Below are 27,205 nucleotides of genomic sequence, written 5' to 3'. Positions count from 1 at the left end.
TCAACTTTCTACTGTGAAAATTTGGAACATCAAACTAAAAACAAAGGGAAGTGAGTGAACAGAATTGTTCTTTCCAAAATGTGTGATTGCAGTGCAAATGGGCCTCTGCGGAGCTGGAGGTATACTGGAATAATAAAACAGCAAGAAGGAAAACAAACTGAGTGAAATAAAATTTGAACAAATTGTTAGGAAGCCTTGTTATTATCAGAGGGGTAAAAGGAGGGTTCCTCCGATTCATTGAAAGATCCTTCAAAGACATTCTATAAGGAATTTTTATATCAGTGCTTGACATGTGCATGGATGGAAATGTCACAGTGAAGCCTTTTAATTTATACAATTAACATGTTAATAGAATAATTTTAACTGTTTTAATATTTTACTCATCAACTCCTATGAAGCACTAATGACAAGTGTACAAAGATTTTTATATATAAAGTCTGCATTTATTTACACATTCATGAATTAAAGCAGCAGAAGCGATTATCTCAGGAAAACAGGATGCTCAAAATCTTTATAGGTGTTATTCTGGAAGGCAAACAACATATAAAAGAGAAACAAGCTTATCTGTTGGAAGAAAATGGGTACCAGGAAGAATCCAGACTAGTAATAGAGGTTGTTTAAAGAACAAGAGAAAATGTACTTGACTTCCAATTTTTTTATAGTCATCAGCTAATTCTTTTTAAAAATCTGGGTACTGTGAATATGTTATAAGAAGGAATTGATGAAAAGGCCTATGACTTTGTTCTTTTAAGTACAGTATTATTTCAAAGAAAATTATTTTATTTAAAGAATATATATTTGAGCACATTAATATTCCTGGAGAAACATCCCCTTTAAATCCTGCACTCCAAGAAGAATTTTGAGTCTTGAGATATTCTGAGTATGCAGAAAATGATTTAAAGTTTATAATTAATGTACAGCATGAACATTTTGCTAAAATGCATTAAAGGTTTATAGAATAGTAAGCATAATAATACATAACAAAGGCAGTTTAAACTCCTAAACAAAAAACACATTTCAGTTTCAGAAAGAACTGCTATGTAAATGACTGTAGAAACCACAGTAGTCTATGTAATCATGTATGTAAGGCACAGTCTTCAAGATCAAGTGCTTGGTTGTAGTCAGCCATAGCTTGCTCAATCAGACCTATTTTACCACGAACTTTTGCTCTGAGGTGATATGCTAGAGTGTCATTAGGCTTCAAAGACAGAGCTGCAAAAGAAAATACATTCAAGATTTGTCTGTGCACTCAAACTAGCTCCATATTTAAAACTAAAATTTTATGAGAATTTTGATATAATTCATTTGATAACATTTTTCTTTAAATGTGAAATTCAGTTAAATTAAGAATATTCAATCTTTGGGCTGGGATTGTAGTTCAGTGGTAGAGAGCTTGCCTTGCATGCATGAGGCCCTGGGTTTGATCCTCAGCACCATATAAAAAATAAATAAATAAATAAAAATAAAGATATTGTGTCCATCTACAACTAAAAAAAAAATTAAAAATTTTAATCTTCATAAGAAAGCAAATTTAGGGGACCACAGTACAATGACTTTCTTCAAAAGGTTGGCATTGTTTTCCTAATAACTCTCTATATGTGACTTTAACAAAACTTTAAGTTATTACCTAAAGGAATCTATATTGATTACATTAAAAATGACATCTAAACATATTGATTCTTATGTACATTCATTTAGACAAATAGACCTGATTTTTTTTTAGTCTAAAAACAAACACATTCACAGCTATAATCTTACAAAAAAAAATATACCTTTACTCAGTTCTTCCTCAGCTAGCTCATACTTCTCCAAACAGCAGTATAAATGTGCTCTGTTGAAATATACTGCAGCCCAAAATGGACAACGTTCAACGGCACAAGCAAAATCTTCTTCTGCTTCTTCATATTTATTTAATATTGTATTTGTGATAGCTCGATTCATGAGAGCATGATCATCTTCTGGATCAAACTTTAAAGCCTTTGAGAAGTAGTCATTGGCCTATAAAATGTAAAAACAAGTAGAATGAATGTACTTTAATTGGTAGCTGTCCAAAAATGTGAATCACTTTTATTTTTAATTTAAAATTAAGACAAGTCATCTACCAAGTAGGCAGTAGAAGTATTTCATCCCAGATATATTGGTGCATTTACTATAGAGAACATAAAAATAAATAACAAAACCAAAAGGTGGTTTTCTGTCTCTATGACAAAATACCTAAGATAATCAACTCAAAGGCAGGAAGGATTTATTTTGGTTCACAGTTTCTAAGGTTTCAGTCCCTGCTGGCCCTGTTGCTCTGGACCTGTGATGGCATGTGGCATAACAACATCATGGTGGGAGCCTATGGCTGAGGAGGCTGATCACCTCATGGCAGCTGGGAAACAGAGAGAGGAAGGGATAGGGGTTCCAGTATCACCTTTAAAGGCACACCCCCAATGACCTAACCTCCTTCCACTAGGCCCCACCTCCTAAAGATTCCACCATATCTCAGTAGTGCCACAGGATGGTGACAAAGCCTTTAGCCTTTGAGCCGTAGGAGACATTTAAGATCCAAACCATAACACCATATATTGGGAATTCTAAATAATGTCAATGATAAAATATTTCTCCTTACTGGGAGAAATGCCCCCACTACCTGGCACCCAAATCTCATATCCATGTACAAAACAACAGCAGCTACAAATGGTAAAAAGTAAATTGAAAAAGACCAAACAAGAAGATAAAATAAATACAAATTAAGCCAGTAACATTTTACATATAAAAGCATAGTAAGAGCTGACCAGAGAAATGAATTTTCAAAGAAGGTTTAAACTTTTGATTTAAAATTTCAGTTATACTATGAAAAATTATAAAGAAAAAAAGGAAAAAAAAACATCTTGTTGAGAAAATCAAAAACTCTAGATTATTCACAATTCATCATTGACTTGGAAGGTCAATAAAAATTAAGAAGGCTGCAGTTTGCTCAAGAAACAGCAAAACTTCTTGTGTGAGTCTCAGAGACTCCATTTGAGAGGCTCTGGTTTACCTCATGGATACAAATTCCTCAATCTTCAACTTCCAGCTATTGGAAGTTAACTTTGTCTGGAAAGAATGAGCTTGCAAGACCAAAGATTGCAACAGTTCCCAATCACAGAATGTCTGTTGACTTGCTGACTGCTTTAAAAGACTTACTGCTTACAAATCATACCCTGCCAACAGCCCCCTAGCAATCCATCAAGAATAGCTTAATGTATGAAAAGAACTTCAGCTCCCATTAAATTTGTTCAAAACAACTTGCGTAACTATCAGCTCCAATCAAAATTGTTCAAACAAATCACTTCACCTCATCCTGTTTCTCCCTAACTTTCCCTTTAGAAATCCAGTTCTACCTGTGGATGGAACTTGTTTTGTTTCTTACTAAACTGTGTCTTCCAACTTACAGATCTATTATGCACCCCCCAAAAAAAAACTGTCATTACTTTTATTTTAACCTCATTATGACTTTTTGGTTCACAAAGGGACCCTCAAAATGTGGTATAGGGTCCAAGAACTAGTTGCTACAAGCCTGCAAAGAGGTAAGATCCAAAACTGAAATACTAAGTAGCTTCCATAGCATTTTGACATGGCTATGAATCTGAGCGTATGATCATATTCCTAGTAATTCTTTATATTTTGTTTTAATAGTGTATTGATATATAATATGGGATTTTTTTTAACCATACATAGCTTGAGATGCTGCCTAGATACCCTGCTACTCAAATTAGGAATTTCTTCTAACTCACTGATGGATGAAAATTGGGTTCCTACTTTAAAATTCACCCTCAAGGGAAAATCACTTTCCATAACTTAGAATAAAAAGTAATTGGAGAGAATAAACTAAGTTATGGAAAGTGATTGTGGTGGGTTGGGAAAAAATAGAATAAAAAGTAATTGGAGAGAATAAACTATTTTTTCCCAACCCACCACAACCAACCTTCTATTGGCCTCCTCCTATTTCCTATGTTGTAGTCCTCCTGAGGCTGTAGATGTTCTCAAATCTAAAGGACACTTTCCAATTACTTTCTCCCAAGGCATTTCTGTGACATAAACAGTCTTCATATCTCCTTCCTTCTTAAAATCCTCTCTGTCCTAAGGATGGGCTCTCCCTGGTCCACCTCTCTGATCATTTTCTCCCATCTCCCTCACTGAACTATTTCCCTCTGTTTCCCAGGACCAATCCTCAATTCACTTCCATCCTGGGTGATATAAATACTGGTCACATGGTAGTGGCAGCTTAGACCAGGGAGCCAGATTGTTGGGTTCAAATTCTGCCTCCACCTTGGGTGAGTTACTAAAGCTCTGTTTGCATTAATTTCTTCATCTATAAAACAAAAACTACAAAATTGTTTTAAAAAACTCACTGACAACATTGATGTTGAAAGGATGAAGTGAGTTAATATGTAATGTACTGAGAACAATATCCATAATGTAGTGAAGATGCAATCAATTATTACTGATATATCGGTTTTCTTCTGATGTCTATAAATGAAGAGATAACAGTCTTCAGGAAATTCTCCATGAAAGTAGTTTCCTCTGACTTTTGAAAGACAATTGGATCACAATTGTAGTTACTTTCTTACTTTCTCCCTAGGCATTTCTATGCTCTGGATGGCACCTATTGTATGCTATAATTAAATGCAATTTAAGGATCTGTTTTGATGGGGACATCTGGGAAGACATTGAAGAGGATTCACTCCTGAAGAGAAGGCTCTGGCTGCATTTGACAGTCATCAGAAATGAGGTAGGGGATGACTTCAAGCTTTACTTTCTTCATAAAGTAACTTAGGCTTCATTTTAATTCACCAATAAATGATCAATAAAGGCTGCACAATAATACATCACAAGAGCATGACTTCAATCATATAGAAGTAAATGCCTATCTTGGCTAAAAGGAAAGAACTTATCAGTAAAACACCAGAGTGCACCTAACTTCAAAAAATGTAAACTTTTTATTATAGCTTCCAAAACATATTACTTAGAAGATCGAAAACATATAAATTTAATGAGGTTATCAGAAGTATAGGAGTATAAAACAATTAAAGGCTAAAGCAATTATAGGTCTTGATTTTTTTAACAATTATTTTGACGTTCTCATATGTATGTAATTAATTAATTAGAAAGCAGATCTGATTATTTTTTAATTCACCTGTAGTTCATAATTCATGCAAGTAGCCCATTTGAATAGGGTTTTAAAATATTAAGACTCTAGTTAAAGAAAAGAGAAGTTAGCTCACATACATGCGTTAACCCTCTGGAAGTTATGTGATTTTTTTAAAAAAATATATTTATTTTAGTTGTAGATGGGCATAATGGACCTTTATTTTTATGTGATGCTGAGGTCGAACCCAGTGCCTCACACATGCTAGGCAAGTGGTCTACCACTGAACTACAACCCCAGCCCTATATGATCTTTTTAAATATATTTTTATTTGTAGGTGGACATAATATCTTTATTTTATTTATTTATTTTTATGTGGTGCTGAGGATTGAACCCAGTGCCTCATGTGTGCAAGGCAAGCACTCTACCACTGAACGACAACCCCAGCGCCACCGCCCTCGCCAAGTGATCTTTTGAGGGACACTTTCTTTTGAGCCTAAAACTTCCAATACAGTCAGAAATAAGGGTGAGCCGTTGGAAGGGAAAGGGCGTAGAGGCCCTCTTCTCCACAAAGAGGCCAGAGCATGGGGACATGGCTGAATAGCTATCCTCAAATCCTGCTTGACCCTAGATGTGTGTGCACTCTTAAACTCACACATCCAATGCATCAAGACTGAAGATGGAAAATATTTTAGATGAAATATTGCCCAGTTAATGTGTCTGCAATGTGGGGAAAATAGAGTTGTACTTTTTAAAGATTTTAAAGTTCAAGCTACACTTTGGATCTAAACAAATAATTTTGTATGGAATGGTCCATAGAGTTATCAAAGAAATAAATTTGAAAGGTAATGATCATCCTTTCATGCAGATGGAAGCATATACAGAAACCAGAAATCACCCTGGGCATTTTGTTTGTCTTCATCTCATTTACTAACTTTACAATGCTAAAGAACATTTTTAGAACTCAGCAGGAGGGTGATGAGATTAGTAACATTTAAGGCAATTGACCTTGGCATTTCTGCCTGGGAAACACTAGTCTCCCAGCTTGACTGAAATCTGGGTGAGGACAACCTCATCCACACCTTACAGAATTTTACCTTCCATAACTCTGCCTCAGCATCTAGCTTCCCCACTGAGGTCCACTGGCCAATCACAGGGGTAACAGCTGTCAAGGCCATGACCTCTAACTTGAAAAAAAGTAAGAGCAATGGCAGTAGAAATGGAACAAAACGGACATATTTAGGAGGAAAGAAAAGAAATTAAGAAGTTAAATGGAAAAGATTAGATGGCTGGCTAGATAAAGGAAATGAGATGAGAAAGAGACAGTGATAGTTGACTTTGTTGGACTCAGATGACATCTTGAATTGAGAGAGGATTTATTCAAAGAAAGCTGGACTGGAGATAGGGGGCATAGAAATCAAATCATTTGGGGCTCTAAGGCACTTACAAAATATCCACTTTTAACAACAGGAGATAAATATGAGAAAAAAAGGTGGAGGCATAAATCATGGGAAGAAATGGACTCTCTGAGTATGGTTCCTACCCCTAAAGATCTTAGGATCTTATTATAGTGAGGATATTAGAGATGGATCTGCAAAAACAAGTGTAGAGAGAAGTGAGGCAGGAGCAAGCCCTGGTGTATCACCAACTCAGAAAAGAAGCAGAGAAGAGGGGCCAGAAAAGCAGACTGAGGAGAGAAGCAGCCAGCCAAAATGGTAGGGAGAAAGACAGGATAGAATGGTGTCACCCCGAGACAAAAGAGCTTTAGGAAGGGAAAAGTGTCCTGGGTCAAATGCTGCTGAGAAGTCAGGTAAGAGGAGGATGGAGGAGGTCCCTGACAGGGGAGGCAAGAACACTGTCAGAGGAGCAGTGGGGGCAGAGGCTCAGGTGGAGAGGATTGCCGAGAGCCTGTGAGGTGAATTAGAAACCGACAGACAGATGGCATACCAAAGACTTCAACTAAGAATGGCCGTGAAGGAATGGAGGAGCTTGCCTGAGCGGGCTGTGAGGGCCTGTGTTCATTTCCTTTCTTCCTTTCTTTTTCTTTTTTTTTAAGATTAGGGTTATTGATTTATGCTCTTATGTTAATGAGGACGAGGAGGTTACAAGGTAATGTTTTTGTTGTTGTTCCAAGTACAGGAATTAAATAAGTAAAGAAATGAGGGTATTAAAGTTATTTTTATAAAGGCAATCACTAGAGGAAATCTATAAGCCCTCTTGTTTTTAGAAAAACTCTGAAAACTAAAAAAAAAAACATGGAAAATAGATTATAGATTATAGATTAAGACACCTTTAAAATACACATAAAGACATATAGAGACTATTAAAACTCTTCTATGTGAATAAATGTCCAGTTAATTTATTCTTTAGTCAAAGAGGAAGTAAAAGTTGCAGGTGCAAATTTTTAGGAAAACATTAATTAATAAAAGCATTACAGGATATATTTAATACTTCTGAGCTATAAACTTAAAATAGTTAAGAAAGTTAACTTTATGTGGTGTGTATTTTACTCAAGTTAAAAATAATTATAGACCAAAATATGTGAGATACTGCCAAAACAATACTCAGGGGAAAAAAAAGACATAATTTAAATAAATTTTCACAATATAAATAAAGGGTGACAATGAGTTAACTTACTCTTTTGTTCTGTTTGTCTTCAGTTTATTAGATAAAAGAGTAATTATAGATAAAAAAATAAACAATCAGAAAGGCAAGAGTTTGAATCATGTAAATGCATTATAATTCAAATAAATAAGTTCTAAGAAAACATCATCTAATATCCTAATCCCTTCATTTTAAGCATTAGGAAATGAGGCCAAAAGAGATTAAGGGGTCACACAAAACCAGAACTACAATCCAAGCCTCCTTCCTCCCAATCATATGCTCACTGATAAAATTTAAGGTATAAGCTAAGCTGAGTTAGCAGCTCCATCAAGAGGGTCTTGAAGGACATCCAAGTGGAGGTGGAAATAGAGGAGAATAGAAGGTTCCAGGCTGAAAGCTGGTAACAGTGAATATAACAAAGGAAGTCTGACACTCAGGGGAAAAAAAAAAATGTTTCTGGACAAGCATCGAATATTTGATGAAACTAAGGAGAATAAATCCATATAGGTGTAAACATATACTGGATAATTATAAACATTGTTATGAAAGAGAACACTATGTTTTTAAAGAAAAGCTAATCATTTATTAGTTTGAGATGTAAAGATTGCAATGTCAAACTATATATAACAAAGAAAGTATTTATTGTCCAAAAGAAAATATTCAGGAAAACTCACATTACCTGAGAAAACTGCCTGTGGTGAAAGTAGATATTTCCGGCATTAAAGTAAGCCAGTGAGTACTTGGGGTCTAAAGCAATTGCTGCTTGGTAGTCTTTTATTGCATTCTGTTTTTGGCCCATAAACTCATGAATCACACCACGATTTGTTATGAACTCTGCTGTGGTATTGATCTGCAACATGATAGTGAGAGTCTTTAGCATCTGGGAATAGTATTTATTTCTTATTTCATGTCGCAGAAATGAACATTATGAAATATACTTGTGGGAAACAAGTAATTTTATAGTGTAGGTAAAACCCCATTAGAGCAAATATTTTGAGAAAGGACTTGGTATGAAATTGGTTCGGTGTCAACACTTTGTTGATTTGGTTGCAATAAAGCAAATAATCTTGGTGCTTTACTAAGTTTCTTGCCAAGGAATAGCTGCAGAGGGAAAACTTATCTGTTTACCTATGTTGAACTAGAGAGAAATTAAATTGAATAGTTAACACACTTATTTGTCCTCTGCAGTAGTACTTATCTTTAAATTCTTTCCTTTTTCTCATCTCAAACCTTAGGACATTCACCCAAATCTACAGAAACCAAATTCAAAAGCTAGAAGAAAAGAAGAATTTCTGTCACTACATTCAAAATAGGAGATTTTTATTTGAAATTTCTCTACAGGAAAAATCTGGGGATTTACCTTACTCTTTCTTTAGTTCTTTAGTTCCTTCAGACCTAGAACATTGTTTTATGTTTTACATTCATTTTGTATTACAAGATAATGTTCATGTCCTATGAAACTTACAAGTTGCATTTACTAAGAAGAATCAATGTTTGTCAGGAATTAGTTTATTTTTTCATTTTAAATGCATTTAGATTACAAAATCTCAAGTCGTAATAACTCTCAACCCTGCGAACTACTCAAGAAAAAAAAACTGTTTCCTCCAAAAATAATATTTTTTCCACAAGTCACTTTAAAAAGGTAACAGAGAAGTTCTTTCTTGGACCGTTTCATTAATGGTGTTAATTTATGCTAATAATAACATAATCTAAGTAGATTTTTACCTTTATGGCAACATTAATATCCTGCATGGCAGCAAAATTATTACCCATCTGAAGACAAACCACAGCTCTTCCTTCATAGGCCAGGTAGCTCTTTGGATCAACTTCTATGGCAATAGTAAAATGATTCCAAGCTTTCTGGAATTTTCCTTGGGCCTAAAATAATTTTTTGATTTCATGAAATAAGAAATAGTCTATAACATGACAAATGCTTATGATTCTACCTCACCCAAAATCTATGGCATGTGATACTACTAAAGCGCATATGGTACCAAATCTAAGATATGTTAAACAAGAAGGTAGACTATACTGTGAGTGCATTCCATTGACTAATTACCTCTGAGTATTTATGGTGAAATTTTAATTAAATAAAATAAGTTCAATTAGAGAGTCACCTCTTATACCAATTTGAGGCAACATTAAACCATGGCCACCATGTGAAACACCAATGAGTCTAACAATTGCTGAACAGTTTACACTGAGTTCCAAACACATAGGCAGGGATTATGTTTATTTGCTTGGCACTGAATTCCAGTTATATAACATATGCATGATATATAAAGTAAAATCAATATGTGTTTCATAAATAGATAAAACATATTTTGATAAATTGAACAGCATCTGGAATTTTAGGACCATTATACATATTCCAAGAAAAATGTTCATAACTTTACTAAGCTTGTGTGGTGTATACCAAACTTAGCACCAAGTGGAAAAAACAGGAAAATGGTCAGGAGAGGCACCTTAAATAGGATGTCAAAGTATGTCCTAGAGAAGACCAGTTTCCAAACACCTCATTAAGTGAGTTAATGAATTTGGCATAGTCCAGCTCTGTCATTTTTTTCATGGGCTCAAAAAGCTAACCTGTCTGAATCTCAGAGACTAACACCAAGCTGAGCCAAGCAATTATCACAGAAAGCTAAGAAGAAATGCCCCTACTAAAGGAAATAGACCTTGATTTTTATTTTGAGAGAGAGAGAGAGAATTTTTTTAATATTTATTTTTTTTAGTTTTTCGTGGATACAACATCTTTATTTTATTTTATTTTATTTTACTTTTTTTTATGTGGTGCTGAGGATCTAACCCAGCGCCCCATGCATGCCAGGCAAGCGCGCTACCACTTGAGCCACATCCCCAGCCCAACGTTGCTTTTTGATAGGCAAATCTTTTCTCTCTGCATAAACCACTTGGAAATCCATATTGTCATCAAAAGTTCATTTACTAAACAAGGAAGTGGGCAAATTGAGAATAGATTATTGGAATATTAAACTGCAGACTCTTATCTGTCATCTGTTCCTCACAGCAACTGTTGTGCTCCCTTATATATCCCCCCTGGTAGGCAAACACTAAAGGAATATGTAAGTATCTGTTGAATAAATTGTTACTCTTTCCCCTGGACAGTACTCATGTGGCCCTAAAACTCTCTCTAATCAGTCTTTCATTTCTTGACTCAATCCTTTATACAGATGTGCTTTTCAATCCTTTTGCAGTGAGGTCTTCATAAAATGCAAATCTTCAATGTCACTTCTCTAATTAGTGCTGGTCACATTTTTAACTGGACATCAAGATCTTCACCACCAGCCCTTATTTAATTTTCTAGCCTCATCTCAAACCACTCTCCCTTTGCCCATAACATCTTACCCCTTGAACCCTCCATCTCTTTCTTTCAAAGCTTTCCAATGGGCTGCTCCCTCAGTCTGGAACACTATACCCTAGCCCAACCCCTACTTCTGAATAGTTACTAATCTTTCACATCTCAGCACACAAATGCTAATTCTTCAGAAAGCCTCCACACTCCTCAAACAAACCTAGGTTCCCCTGGACTAAAGACCGTTGCTTGTCTTTGTAGCACTTATCATGATTATAATCAAATCATTATTCATGCAATTGATTATTAGTGCCTGTCTCTCCAATAGGAAGTAAACTCTCTCAGAAGAAACCAGCATATCTTTCTCGCTGCTGTATCCCTAGGCTAATGCAGTTCCTGCCTGTATCAGGTATGCAGTAAACACCTGCTAAATGCAGTGAACCATGATGCTGACACATGCCGCTGGATATCTTCAGCTCTAACTGCTTTGCAGTCACCTCATCGCTTTACAAATTCTAATGTGATCCAGTAATGGCTAATTTTATGTTTAACTCTCAGAAGGCAATCTTAATTCCCTATTAATAAGTTCTGGAGAATACCTCACTATAGCCAACAATCCCAAACACCTCCAATGTTATCAGCCTTAGATCAGTCAAAATTGTGTGTTTATGAATGAAAAGGCAGCAAACTTTAGGGGCATATTATTAACAGAGATATCTACAGATTATAATAATTTGAACACAGTCTTTTTCCATTACTTAAAATCTTTTGAATATTAAAGGAGATAAAAAGAAGACGTACAATTGCTCAGTTCCTTCTCACGGAAAATATAGCACATTTTTTACTCTATTCCAAAAATGTCCCTGCATCTCTTATTATTGAAAATCACTGAGTGAGTTGTGAAATTTCAGTGCACAGGACAGGCCAGAGTGTCATAGAAACTATGTGTGGAGACCTGCATGGCTCCCCACAGTGTAGCACCCTTCCTCCCTGCTGGAGGGACAAATGCCTGTCTAGATCTTCCCAGCAAGGCCTAGTCCACTGCCATTTGGAAGATGACTGACTCCAGAAGTCCCTATAAATCATCTGACCCCTTGCACAGCTGGAATCCTCTTCAAAACTTTCATACATTGTTTATCTCCTTATTTATTTTTTCAATAATTCAATAGGACAAAACCTATGGAGCCAAGATATAAACTAGAGATGAATTTCATATGTGAAATTCATCTGGTAAGTTTTAAAAGCTATTTATAAGAGTAGGGAGGGGTTCAAACATTAAAGAAACTCAAGTTCCAAGGATCCTCTTCTGACTAGCATTTCAGGTTCCAAGGCTCTTCCAGGCAGGCCCCCTGTACCCTAAACAAACCCCTGCACCCTACGGCTGTTCTGCATATTAAAGTAAGGGAAAGGTCAATGTTCATAACCAAAGAAATTGCCTTTATCCCCATCACAAGTAATGAGCCAAATATATTCTTTATCCTGTCCAAACAATTTGTCAGTGGTTAAGTTGTTATTATATAATATTACCTGCAAGTTATAGCATAGACTGATTCTGGCTTTTATACATGATGGATTAAAATGCAATGCTTTCAGAAAATCCTTCTGTGCTTGCTTGGTAGCTTCATCATGTCCATATTCCATGTAGGAATTCCCCCGGCCAACAAGAGCATCCAGAAAATGTGGGTTAAGTTTAAGAGCCCAGGTGAAGAAACTGACAGCATCTTCATACTCTTTAATTCTGAAAAAAAAAAAGAAAAGAAAAAAGGAAGGAAGGAAGGAAGGAAGAAAATATTGGTGCCTTCTGGTGAAATGATGCTTTCTAATAACAGAATCAATATTTTCCTGTACATGACTTTTACAAAAAGAATTACATTGGACCTTATAAAAGAAAATCTTTCATTTTTTTATTATCCATTGTAAGAAGGAGGTACATAAGTTTATATGATCTAAGGAACTGTGACAGGTTCTCAAAAGATTTTGGTAAAAGAAGAAAGGGAAGTAAAAGCCATTTTTACAACAGAAATGTGAGGGGATAATAATCTTGAATTCTTTTTTCAAGTGATAAAAGTCTGAATGGCATTCTTCAACCTTGTTTTAATAGCTATCAATTACCAATAGGGAAAAAGCCTGTGCTCTTATTGACAATGTACTCCATGTAAATTACAGTCACGTACTGCCTAACAAAGTTTCAGTTAACTACAGACCACATATGCAATGGTGGTCCCTTAAGACTTTATCACCTAGTGACATCGTGACCCTCTCACTTTATGTAAATACACTCTATGGTGTTCACACAACCATGAAACTATCTAACAATGTGTCTCGTAGAACTTATCCTATCAGTAAGTGATGCATGATTTATATTAAAAATAAATTTATTTGTATGTATTTAATATACATATGAAAGGGACCAAGTTTTCATCACTGTGAGTTCTTGCTTCAGATTTATAAAGAACTATTTGACTGCAGAAACAAGGAGAGGAAAGGAGAGGAAGAAGTGCATTTTACTTATTAACTTGTGAATTTATGTGGCTCAGTGATAATTCTCTCTGGCCTCCCTAGTTAGTCTCTTGTGGTGGGGTGAGGGCTTTGAAGGAATCAAATATTTGTTCAGGGACACATAAAGTCACTTTTCCATTTCGCCTGCATATCTAATAATTATATTTAGTCTCAATATGGAAAGAGTCCGGGTTTAAAAAAAATGGGGACACTATTTACTTACCAGACACTGTGCTAAATGCCTTCCATATTCTATTCTACTTGGTTCTGTAAACTACTTATGACTACATTTCACACATGAAAAGAAAATCATGGCCCAGAAAAGTTTCACATAGGAAATGGCATAATAAGTAACAAACTAACTTTGCATGGAGTAAATACCTGAGACTCAAACTGAGGTAAGGCTTACTTCAAAATTTGTGCTTCTTCACACAGCCACCTCCACTCACATTCTTTACTTAAAGTGTACTATAGTGGGTGCAGGAGAGCCAGTGAGCTTGAATCTCAACTACGCTGTTGTATTCAAAATATAATAAAATGGGTCACTATTTTATCCATTTTTTTTTCATAAAATATTGTATTTTCTAGAACAGTTACCCTGGGATTCTTGTATTTTATAAAGGAAATTTGGGAGAAATGATGCTATGTCTTATGGCATCTTGAAATCTACTTGGTGGTGATGGGTGAGGTCTCTGTGGTAAGTGTTCTTCATAAGCTTTTATTTGGTCCTCATTACAACCTTGGAAAATTAGTACTCATTTTCATGTTCTGGTTTAGATCTGGACTCCAAGCCTGAACACACACATTAATACATGGAACCCAGGGCAACTGTTCTAGAAACTATTGTATCCTATATATTACTCAAGAGTACCTTAAAACAGTGTTCCCCAAACTTCAGTCCTTTTGTGCTGAAAGCTACCCAACTTTGTTTCCCACCTGCACTATCATCTACTGAATATTTCCTTTAAGTCAACTTTTTCACTTAACTGAATGTATTTTAAAATATAATCTAATTGCAATACCATAAATAGAAAAATCAGTATGTAATGCCACAAACAGATGGTACTCCTAGAAATAAATAAAATTAGAAATGGATGCTGTGGTCTACAGCACACCAAACCTAGGGACTGTGGCATCTCTTATAAAGATAGAAAATTGTTAAAGACTAACTCTTTGCCTATTTATTGACTGGGTTATTTGGTATTTTGGTGTTAAGTTTTTTTTAAGTTTTTTTTAAAGTTCTTTATATATCCTGGAGATTAATGCTCTGGGGTGCAAGTGGCAAAGATTTTCTCCCATTCTCTAGGCTCTTTTTTTACATTCTTGATTGTTTCTTTTGATGTGAGGAAGCTTTTTAATTTGATAGTGTCTCATATATTGATTCTTGATCTTACTTTTTGAGCCAATCAATAAATGGGCAAAGGAACTGAACTTCATAGAAGAAATATACTTCATAGAAGAAATATAAATGGTCAACAAATATATGAAAAAATGTTCAACATGTCTAGCAACTATAGAAATACAAATGAAAAGTACACTGAGATTTCATCTCATTCCAGTCAGAACGGCAATTATCAAGAATACAAGTAATAACAAATGATGGTGAGGATATGGGGGAAAGCGTACACTCATACATTGTAGGTGGGACTACAAATTGGTGCAACCACTTTAGAAAGCAGTTTGGAGATTCCTCAACAAAACTATGAATAGAATCACCATTTAATACAGTAATACCACTCCTCGGTATATATATCCAAAGGAGTTAAAATCAGCATACTGTAGTGATGCAGCCACATCAATGTTTATAGCAGTTCAATTCACAATAGCTAAGCTATGGAGCCAACCTGGGTGTCCTTCAACAGATGAATGGATAAAGAAAATGTGTTATATATACACAATGGAATATTACTCAGCTATAAAAAAAAAGAATGACTTTATGACTTTTGCTGATAAATAGATGGCTCTAGAGACTATCATGTTAAGTGAACTAAGCCAATCCCCCCAAAACAAAGGCCAAATGTTTTCTCTGATATGTGGATGCTAACAAACAATGAGGGTGCGGGGGAGAATAGAAGTTCAGGGATTAGACAAAGGGGAATGAAGGGAAGGGAACCTTCCTCATTTCATTAGACAGTGAAATGAATCAGACATAACTTTCTTATGTTCATATAAGAGTATACCACCAGTGAAACTCCACAGCATGTATAACCACAAGAATGAAATCCTAATTAAAATAAATTATACTTTATGTATTTATAATATGTCAGAATATACTCTACTATCATGTATCTAAAAAGAACAATTAAAAAAAAAAAGACTCTTAGCTTTTTTTTTTTTTTTTTTTTGGTACCGGGAATTGAACTCCGAGGTACACGACCACTGAGCCACATCCCCAGCCCTATTTTATTTAGAGTCAGGGTTCTCACTGAGTTGCTTAGCTCCTGGCTGGCTGGCTATGAACTCACAATCCTCCTGCCTCAGCCTCCCAAGCCGCTGGAATTACAAGCATGTACCATTGCGCCCAGCAAACAAACTCTCAGCTTTCTTATCTGAGACTTTCCCCCTTGATGTGTCTGGAAGGTTCAGAAAGTTGCTCATTTTGAAAGTGAAAAGTGATTTCATTTCTCACATTGTAAAAATAACATTACCAAAAGAATTAGTTTTTCAGGTCTTAATTGGTGTTATTTGTGATACTAGAATTGAGCAGCAGTCTAGACCCAAAATGGCTCAAAAAGTTTCACCCCCAAAATGTGCAGATTGTACAAATTGAGAAAAGAAAATGACATACAGAAAGGAGAAGTGAGGTAGAGACAGCATAGTTGGTTCCAGCTCACTTCTATCCTATGTGATGTTTGAGCAGTTGGTTGCTTGTGATTGGCAGGGACTTGGTAATTTTTTTATAAAAATGGGTTACCGCCTGCTTACACATCATGATAGGTTACAGTGGAGGGAAGTAGCTTTAGGCTAAACTTAATAATTCTTCCCATTTAGTCAACCTATTCCCTTTTGATCAACCTCTCAAAATTGCCCACTGACCAGAATGTTGTGCCTTGACCTCACTCTGTCACTATCATAAATGGACTTATTAGGTCTCCAGTCCCACTGGGAAATAATAGTGGGGTTAAAAAGATAGAAACAAGGAAAAAGAACAATAGGTGAGGAAAAAACTTGTTAATATCAGTATACCTGAGGCTACTTTTTGGAGCTTGGAGCTCAGGGTTAAAAGCAGAGGGTATTTCATTATTATGATGACTCAGTCTGGAATCGCTGAGTTGGCTGGGCAGGGAGACTAGTCTCCTTTATATCTATTTCCTCAAAGTTTAGTTTGATTAGGTGTCATTTAGCAGGAGTAACTCCATTTTGATTTTTGTTCAGTTGGGGTGTGGGGTAGTATAGAAGTTCAATCCAAAGAAATGTCCCATCATAATTTTGAATAAGTATTTTTAATGTTTGTTTACACCATGAAAAACAATTGAAGTGTGACGTTTTGGCAAACACTATCCAAAAGTACTGCACCAAGTGTTGTGCTAGAAGATCACACAAGAATCAACACTGGAGCACTAGAAGAGCTTGGCTTTTGATGGTCCAGACAGGTAGAGTTACCATTCATGTATTCGAGCCACTTGGCAGCTTCTAAGTTCACCTCGTGGTCATTACTCAGAAATCACAGGTTTCCCTCCAGTAGTTTATAATGAAATTGTGCTCCTCTTTCTTGCCAACTGGCACTATTTTAGAAGCAAAAGTTTGCTAATGTAGGGTCACGACGCCTTCCCAGGTACCTTCTCATTATATTTCATCATTCAGTACGCCATAATCATAGCCTGGTAAGCTGTGTTATACTCAGCAATTCTATTAATGGCTAGTAAAGTATTACTTATGATGCATACCTATGGTGATGATGTGTACTGAAATCTCCAGGGCAATCCCTGTCCTCCTGTAAATCTCTGAAATGTTACTAGTTTATTAACATTCAAATTGCATCATATACACCCCCACTCTTACCTAGAAAGAAATTTAAAATCCTATGTAAGTGCACATTCTAATATATGGCTTATAAAACATAATCTGTCTTCTTTTTTTTAAGGAAAAACATTCTTTTCTTTGTTAACCTATATTTTATTTATTTGTTTGTTTTTATGTGGTGCTGAGGTTCAAACCCAGTGCTCACATATTCTAGGCAAGTGCTCTACCACTGAGCCACAATCTCAGCCCCTATAATCTGTCTTTTTGTATAGCTTAACCAATTACAAAAAAAAAAAGCATAAAAACTATGAGTCAGTGAGTCGAGGCAAACCACAATGTCATCTAAGTTGTGTGTTACCAAAAGGCAATGACTGATGCTATTTTTCATACCTCTCTAGTTATCAGCATTAACTTCAATGAGCATCTAGTTTGCTGGAACAAAGTAAATAATCATTGAACCGTAAATCTGGAAGTGAATCTTGAAAGCCACTTGGAAATCACCTCAAAATTGATGATGACTAAAATCAAGTCCAGAGGAGGTGACAAAGACGAAGACAGACTCCCCTGCTTCCCATACCAACAGACAAGAAAAAAAAAAAGATACGAAATCCATGAAGAAACAGCAATTTCACTTTTCTGGAGATGTGTTAATCAAAGTGTTCTATAGGTAGAAGATCTTGTTAAGTCATCCCATGGCAATTAGCCAATGGAAAAATGTGGCAGAATATCTACATTGCATCAAGGTGCATGCTCAGAGAGATACAAATTGTTAAGCATCTGTTACTATAAATATAAAAGTATATTTTAAAAGTTTTTCTAAAATAAAATGTGTTTCTTTTAATCTACAGTAATGTGATCATGCACGAGGGTGCCTGATTCTCGTGTCTGCTAACAATAAATCATGCGCTGAACTTACCCACTGGGCCACAAACACAAAGGCCCACTGCCTTTACCACATTAATCACATACGTGACCAGATGTGCCCTACTGAGTTGTACAAATAAATCACAAACACCTCCCCAACTAAAGAATGTGGCTTTCAGAATTAAAGATTTTTTTAAATTATGCAAATATTAAGAATAGTAAAAATAAATTTTCTGAAAAAAAATGTGTAGGTTATATAAGGGAGTAATTGCCTTCTATATTATTATTTTTTTAAATCTGAAGGTGGCTTTCTCAAAGAGATCTAAAACTTAACTCCATCATAACACTCTTGGTGATTAAATTGGGCAACAAGTAGGATATTCAAGCTAAGGAATCTTGTCTCCTAGCAACCACACGAGTGAGAACGAGAGATATACAAAGGATACTTCAAAAGTCTGAAATCCCATAAGTTCAAAGATCAAAGCCCTAAAATTTAAAGATTTATTCCTTTTATAAAATTTTCCAAGTGAGAAAAGTTTGCTTTTCCTACCATAAGACACCAAAAGCAAGTCCCCATAGTTACAAACCATACTGCCATAGTATGTTACAGTTCACCTTGAAAAGCAAAAAATAGTTTTCCTAAAATAAATATAACTGATGAGTAAACATTCTTTGATGTTGAGTTCAGTAAAATTGTTAAAACTCAATACACATGGAATTGGGATTCTGAGTAAACAGGATTTATTGTTGATTTAAATTCTACTTTTATTGAAGAACAATACAGATCCTAGTTGGGTGATGACAGTTGGTTATTTGGAATTGCAAAGCAGTACCAGCTTAGGAAGGCTCTGCCATATATACCCAGTGATTACATTTCATAAGAGATTGTGAACTGACACACAGAGAAACTTACTGACTCTAACAGTTGCTAAACATAGGAAAGATGTGGACAGAAACTTGTACTCTTTTTAGTTTTAACAGAATGCAATGACCTTGGACATTTTTTATCTGCACACACCCATCAAAACAAATGCATCAGTCATCAATTACTCCATCTCTTCTTAAAAATGACAATTTCTGTTTTGATTTGCATTTCTCTAATTATTAGAGATATTGAACATTTTTTGATATATTTGTTGACCACTTGTATTTCTTCTTCTGAGAAGTATCTGTTCAGCTTCTTAGCCCATTTATTGATTGGGATATTTGGTTTTTTGGGATTTTGTTTGTTTGTTTTGTTTTGGTGTTAAGTTTTTTGAGTTCTTTATATATCCTGGAGATTAGTGCTCTATCTGACATGTGCATGGCAAAAAATTTGCTCCAAAAATGTATGCTCTCTGTTCACCTCATTGATTGTTTCTGTTGCTGAGAAGAAGCTTTTTAGTTTCAGTCCATACCATTTATTTATTCTTGATTTTATTTCTTGCACCTTAGGAGTCTTGTTAAGGAAGTCGGGGCTTAATCCAACATGATGAATATTGGGGCCCACTTTTTCCTCTATTAGATGCAGTTTCTCTGGACTAATTCCTAGATCCTTGATCCACTTTGAGTTGAGTTTTGTGCATGGTGAGAGACAGGTATTTATTCTCATCTTACTGCATATGGATTTCTAGGTCCCCCCAACATTATTTGTTGAAGAGACTATCTTTTCTCCACTGTATGTTTTTGGTGCCTTTGTCTAATATGAGATAACTGTATTTATGTGGGTTTGTCTCTGTGTCTTCTATTCTGTACCATTGGTCTATATGTCTATTTTGGTACCAATACAATGCCATTTTTGTTACTATAGTTTAAAGTCTGGTATTGTGATGCCTCCTGCTTCACTCCTCTTGGTAAAGATTGCTTTGGCTATTCAGGGTCTCTTATTTTTCCAAATGAATTTCATGACCAGTCAGAATGGCAGTTATCAAGAATACAGACAATAATAAATGTTGGCAAGAATGTAGGGGGGAGGCACACTCATACATTGCTGGTGGAACTGCAAATTGGTGCAACCAATCTGGAAAGCAGTATGGAGATTACTTAGAAAACTTGGAATGGAACCATCATTTGACCCAGCTATCCCACTCATCGGTCTATACCCAAAACACTTAAAATCAGCATACTATAGTAACACAGCCACATTTATGTTTATAGCAGCTCAATTCACAATAGCTAAACTTGGAAGCAAACTACTTGCCCTTCAATAGATAAATGGATACAGAAACTGTAATATATATACTCAATAGATTATTACTCAGCATTAAAAGAGAATAAAAATAACATATTTGCAGGTAAATGGATGAGTTGGAGAATATCATGCTAAGCAAAGTAAGTCAATCCCAAAAAATCAAAGGCTGAATGTTCTCTCTGATAAGTGGATGCTGATCCATAACAGGGAAGGGGGAGGCATGTGAAAAATGGATAAACTTTGGGCAAAGGGGAGGAGGGGGAGAGAGGGTGCAGGAAAGATGGTGGAATGAGATGGAAATCATTACCTAAGTATACGTATGACTGTTCATAAGGTGTAATGCTACATAGTGTGCAACCATAGAAATGTAAAATTGTGCTGCAATTGTGTACAATGAATCAATATGCATTCTGCTGTCATATATACCTAATTAAAATAAATTAATTAATTTAAAATTTTTGAAGGATGGAGATAAGTAAAGGCCCTTTTCAGACAAGTAAAAATTATTAAAACAGAAAAAAAGAATGACAATCACTTAATGAAATGGATTGTACAAAAGTTGCTGGGTTAAAATAGGTAACAGTTACTATGTTTTACTGTCTTTATAAAATAAAAGGTACTATCCCAATTTAGGCCTTTTACCCAAAGTCACCTTTAAAGGTCCAGTAACTATATTCCTTTGTTAATAAATTTAAATAAAAACACCTCTAATTCTTTTTTTTTATAATTTTTATTGTTGGTTGTTCAAAACATTACATAGTTCTTGATATATCATATTGCACATTTTGATTCAAGTGGGTTATGAACTCCCATTTTTACCCCATATACAGATTGCAGAATCACATTGGTTACACATCCACTGATTTACATATTGCTATACTAGTGTCTGTTGTATTCTGCTGCCTATCCTATCCTCTACTATCCCCCCTCCCCTCCCCTCCCCTCCACTCCCCTCTTCTCTCTCTACCCCATCTACTGTAATTCATTTCTCCCCCTTGTTTTTCCCTTTCCCCTCACTTCCTCTTGTATGTAATTTTGTATAACCCTGAGGGTCTCCTTCCATTTCCATGCAATTTCTCTTCTCTCTCCCTTTCCCTCCCACCTCTCATCCTGTTTAATGTTAATCTTCTTCTCATGCTCTTCTTCCCTACTCTGTTCTTTGTTACTCTCTTTATATCAAAGAAGACATTTGGCATTTGTTTTTTAGGGATTGGCTAGCTTCACTTAGCATAATCTGCTCTAATGCCATCCATTTCCCTGTAAATTCTATGATTTTGTCATTTTTTAATGCAGAGTAATACTCCATTGTGTATAAATGCCACATTTTTTTTATCCATTCATCTATTGAAGGGCATCTAGGTTGGTTCCACAGTCTTGCTATTGTGAGTTGTGCTGCTATGAACATCAATGTAGCAGTGTCCCTGTAGTATGCTCTTTTTAGGTCTTTAGGGAATAGACCAAGAAGGGGAATAGCTGGGTCAAATGGTGGTTCCATTCCCAGCTTTCCAAGAAATCTCCATACTGCTTTCCAAATTGGCCGCACCAATTTGCAGTCCCACCAGCAATGTACAAGTGTACCCTTTTCCCCACATCCTCACCAGCACTTGTTGTTGTTTGACTTCAGAATGGCTGCCAATCTCACTGGAGTGAGATGGTATCTTAGGGTGGTTTTGATTTGCATTTCTCTGACTGCTAGAGATGGTGAGCATTTTTTCATGTACTTGTTGATTGATTGTATGTCCTCCTCTGAGAAGTGTCTGTTCAGGTCCTTGGCCCATTTGTTGATTGGGTTATTTGTTTTCTTATTGTTTAATTTTTTGAGTTCTTTGTATACTCTGGATATTAGGGCTCTATCTGAAGTGTGAGGAGTAAAGATTTGTTCCCAGGATGTAGGCTCCCTATTTACCTCTCTTATTGTTTCTTTTGCTGAGAAAAAACTTTTTAGTTTGAGTAAGTCCCATTTGTTGGTTCTAGTTAACTTTTGTGCTATGGGTGTCCTATTGAGGAATTTGGAGCCCGACCCCACAGTATGTAGATCGTAGCCAACTTTTTCTTCTATCAGACGCCGTGTCTCTGATTTGATATCAAGCTGCTTAATCCATTTTGAATTAACTTTTGTGCATGGCGAGAGAAAGGGATTCAGTTTCATTTTGTTGCATATGGATTTCCAGTTTTCCCAGCACCATTTGTTGAAGATGCTATCCTTCCTCCATTGCATGCTTTTAGCCCCTTTATCAAATATAAGATAGTTGTAGTTTTGTGGATTGGTTTCTGTGTCCTCTATTCTGTACCATTGGTCCACCCGCCTGTTTTGGTACCAGTACCATGCTGTTTTTGTTACTATTGCTCTGTAGTATAGTTTGAAGTCTGGTATCGCTATACCGCCTGATTCACACTTCTTGTTTAGAGTTGTTTTTGCTATTCTGGGTCATTTATTTTTCCATATGAATTTCATGATTGCTTTCTCTATTTCTACAAGAAATGCCATTGGGATTGTGATTGGCATTGCATTAAACCTATAGAGAACTTTTGGTAATATCGCCATTTTGATGATGTTAGTTCTGCCTATCCATGAACAGGGTATATTTTTCCATCTTCTAAGATCTTCTTCTATTTCTCTCTTTATGGTTCTGTAGTTTTCATTTTATAAGTCTTTCACCTCTTTTGTTAGGTTGATTCCCAAATATTTTATTTTTTTTGAGGATATTGTGAATGGAGTGGTTGTCCTCATTTCCATTTCAGAGGATTTGTCGCTTATATACAGGAATGCCTTTGATTTATGCGTGTTGATTTTATATCCTGCCACTTTGCTGAATTCATTTATTAGCTCTAATAGTTTCTTTGTAGACCCTTTTGGGTCTGCTAGGTATAGAATCATGTCTTCTGCAAATAGTGATAATTTAAGTTCTTCTTTTCCTATTTTTATGCCTTTAATTTCTTTCGTCTGTCTAATTGCTCTGGCCAGTGTTTCGAGAACTATGTTGAACAGAAGTGGTGAGAGAGGGCATCCATGTCTTGTTCCAGATTTTAGAGGGAATTCCTTCAATTTTTCTCCGTTCAGAATGATGCTAGCCTGAGGCTTAGCATAGATAGCTTTTACAATATTGAGGTATGTTCCTGTTATCCCTAGTTTTTCTAGAGTTTTGAACATAAAGGGATGCTGTACTTTGTCAAATGCTGTTTCTCCATTTATCAAGATGATCATATGGTTCTTATCTTTAAGTCTGTTGATGTGGTGAATAACATTTATTGATTTCCGTATATTGAACCAGCCTTGCATCCCAGGGATGAATCCTACTTGATCATGGTGCACAATTTTTTTGATATGTTTTTGTATCCAATTCGCCAGAATTTTATTGAGGATTTTTGCATCTAGATTCATTAGAGATATTGGTCTGTAGTTTTCTTTCTTTGAAGTATCTTTGTCTGGTTTAGGAATCAGGGTGATGTTGTCCTCGTAGAATGAATTTGGAAGTTCTCCCTCTTTTTCTATTTCCTGGAATGGCTTGAAAAGTATTGGTATTAGTTCCTCTTTAAAGGTTTTGTAAAACTCTGCTGTATACCCATCTGGTCCTGGGCTTTTCTTAGTTGGTAGTCTTTTGATGTCTTCTTCTATTTCCTCAATTGATATTGGTCTGTTTAGGTTGTCTATATCCTCCTGACTCAATCTGGGTAGATCATATGACTTAAGAAATTTATCGATGCCTTCACTATCTTCTATTTTATTGGAGTATAAGGATTCAAAATACTTTTTGATTATCTTCTGTATTTCTGAAGTGTCTGTTGTGATATTGCCTTTTTCATCCCGTATGCTAGTAATTTAAGTTCTCTCTCTTCTTCTCTTCGTTAGCATGGCTAAGGGTCTGTCAATCTTATTTATTTTTTCAAAGAACCAACTTTTAGATTTTTCAATTTTTTCAATTGTTTCTTTTGTTTCGATTTCATTAATTTCAGCTCTGATTTTAATTATTTCTAGCCTTCTACTTCTTTTGCTGTTGTTTTGCTCTTCTTTTTCTAGGATTTTGAGATGAAGTGTGAGATCATTTATTTGTTGGTTTTTCCTTTTTTTAAGGAATGAACTCCAGGCAATGAATTTTCCTCTTAGAACTGCTTTCATTGTGTCCCATAGATTCCGATATGTTGTGTCTGTGTTTTCATTTATCTCTTAAGAATTTTTTAATTTCCTCCTTGATGTCTTCTATAACCCATTGATCATTAAGTAACCTATTGTTCATTCTCCAAGTGATGCATGATTTTTCCTTCCTTCTTTTATCGTTGATTTCCAGTTTCATTCCATTATGATCAGATAAGATGCATGGTATTATCTCTACTCCTTTATAATGTCTAAGAGTTGCCCTGTGACATAATATATGATCTATTTTTGAGAAGGATCCATGTGCTGCTGAGAAAAAAGTGTAACTGCTTGATGTTGGGTGGTATATTCTATATATGTCAATTAAGTCTAGGTTATTAATTGTATTATTGAGTTCTATAGTTTCTTTATTCAACTTTTGTTTGGAAGATCTGTCCAGTGGTGAGAGAGGTGTGTTGAAGTCTCCCATAATTATTGTATAGTGGTCTATTAGATTCTGGAACTTGAGAAGAGTTTGTTTGATGAACATAGCTCACCATTGTTTGGAGCATATATATTTATGATTGTTATGACTTGTTGGTGTATGGTTCCCTTGAGCAGTATGTAGTGTCCCTCTTTATCCCTTTTGATTAACTTTGGCTTGAAATCTATTTTATTTGATATGAGTATGGACACTCCTGCTTGTTTCCGAAGTCCATATGAGTGATATGATTTTTCCCAACCTTTCACCTTCAGTCTATGTATGTCTTTTCCTATCAATTGCGTCTCCTGTAGGCAGCATATTGTTGAATCTTTTTTTTTTTTTGATCCACTCTACTAGCCTGTGTCTCTTAATTGGTGAGTTTAACCCATTAACATTTAGGGTTATTATTGAGATATGGATTGTTCTTCCAGCCATATTTATTTATGTTACTTAACATGGTTTGGTTTTCCTCTTTGATTATTTTTTCCCTTTACTGTACTACCTCTCATTGTTGGTTTTCATTGTTATTTTCCATTTCCTCTTCCTGTAATGTTTTGCCAAGGATGTTTTGAAGAGATGGTTTTCTAGCTGCATATTCTTTTAACTTTTGTTTATCGTGGAAGGTTTTAATTTCATCTTCCATCCTGAAGCTTAATTTCGCTGGATACACAATTCTTGGTTGGAACCCATTTTCTTTCAGTGTTTGAAATATGTTATTCCAGGATCTTCTAGCTTTCAGAGTCTGTGTTGAAAGATCAGTTGTTATCCTGATTGGCTTACCCCTAAATGTAATCTGTTTCCTTTCTCTTGTAGCTTTTAAAATTCTCTCCTTATTCTGTATGTTGGGCATCTTCATTATAATGTGTCTAGGTGTGGATCTCTTATGATTTTGCACATTCGGCGTCCTGTAGGCTTCTAGGATTTGGGATTCTGTCTCATTCTTCAAGTCTGGGAAGTTTTCTTGTATTATTTCATTGAATAGATTGCTCATTCCTTTGGTTTGAAACTCTATCCCTTCCTGTATCCCAATGACTCTTAAGTTTGGTCTCTTGATGTTATCCCATATTTCTTGGATGTTCTGCTCATGGTTTCTTAACAGTCTTGCTGAGCTGTCTATGTTCTTTTCAAGTTGAAATACTTTGTCTTCATTGTCTGATGTTCTATCTTCTAAGTGTTCTACTCTGCTGGTAGTATTCTCATTTGAGTTTTTAAGTTGGTTTATTGCTTCCTGCATTTCTAGGATTTCTGTTTGTTTGTTTTTTATAACCTCTATCTCCCTGTATAGTTGATCCTTTGCTTCTTGGATTTGTTTATGTAATTCATTATTGAAGTGATCTTTCATTGTCTGATTTTGCTGTCTAATGTCTTCCTTGAGACTCCAGATCATCTGAAGCATGTATATCCTGAATTCTTTATCTGACATTCCATCTGCTGCAGCTGTTACCTCTTCTAAAGTTGAGTTGACCTGCATTGCTTGTGGTCCTTTCTTTCCTTGTCTTTTCATACTGCTCGCGTTTCTTTCTGCTTGGTGAAACTGTTGTTATTGAAATTTCCCCCTATATATTTATATTGCTCTTGTATAGTTGCAAAGTCTCCCTTGCAGGGGCAGGCGGTGGCTGTGCTCCTCCTCCAATTGGGGTGATCTTTCAACTAGGCCAGCGGGCCGCTGGGCCCCTTCTCCAGGTCGCATGGTCTGCCTACCTTGCGGGCAGTGGCTGAGCCCCTCCTCCAATAGGGGTGATCCCTCTACCACGCTGGCGGGCCGCTGGGCCTGTTCTCCAGGTTGTAGTTCTGCCTACCTTGCAGGCGCGGGTGGCGGCTGTGCCCCTCCTCCAATTGGGGTGATCTTTCAACTAGGCCAACGGGCCGCTGGGCCCCTTCTCCGGGACGCGTGGTCTGCCTACCTTGCGGGCGGCAGCTGGGCCCTTCCTCCAATTGGGTTGATCTGTCTACCACGCCGGTGGGCCGCTGGGCCTGTTCTTCCCATCGTTCGCAGGTCTGCCTACCTTGCAGCGCGGGCGGTGGCTCTGCTCTGCCCCTCCTCCAATTGGGGTGACATGTCTACCACGCCGCCTGGCCGCTGGGCCTGTTCTGCTGGTCAGTTGCAGGTCTGCCTACCTTGC

At 36.1% G+C, this 27,205-nt stretch overlaps 1 protein-coding gene across 1 annotated transcript in view; it reads right to left on the bottom strand.

Moving 5' to 3' along the window:
* Positions 1-494: 494 nt before the first annotated feature.
* Positions 495-27,205, bottom strand: part of Ttc6 (tetratricopeptide repeat domain 6) — a 238,690-nt gene continuing 211,979 nt past the window's right edge. Inside the window, exons 28-32 of the mRNA XM_058584485.1 lie at positions 12,558-12,768; positions 9,446-9,598; positions 8,400-8,570; positions 1,773-1,998; positions 495-1,212 (exon numbers count right to left, since the gene is read on the bottom strand). Coding sequence (XP_058440468.1) covers positions 1,076-1,212; positions 1,773-1,998; positions 8,400-8,570; positions 9,446-9,598; positions 12,558-12,768 — 898 coding nt within the window. The 3' untranslated portion in view covers positions 495-1,075. The remainder of the gene's footprint in view (positions 1,213-1,772; positions 1,999-8,399; positions 8,571-9,445; positions 9,599-12,557; positions 12,769-27,205) is intronic.

The sequence above is a fragment of the Marmota monax genome, unplaced genomic scaffold (genome assembly GCF_021218885.2).
Source record: "Marmota monax isolate L192 unplaced genomic scaffold, Marmota_monax_Labrador192_F-V1.1 WCK01_AAM20220418_F8-fsc00001, whole genome shotgun sequence".
Taxonomy (NCBI): Eukaryota; Metazoa; Chordata; class Mammalia; order Rodentia; family Sciuridae; genus Marmota; species Marmota monax.
Note: the sequence above shows the minus strand (reverse complement) of the source record. Positions and strands in the feature narration are given on the sequence as shown.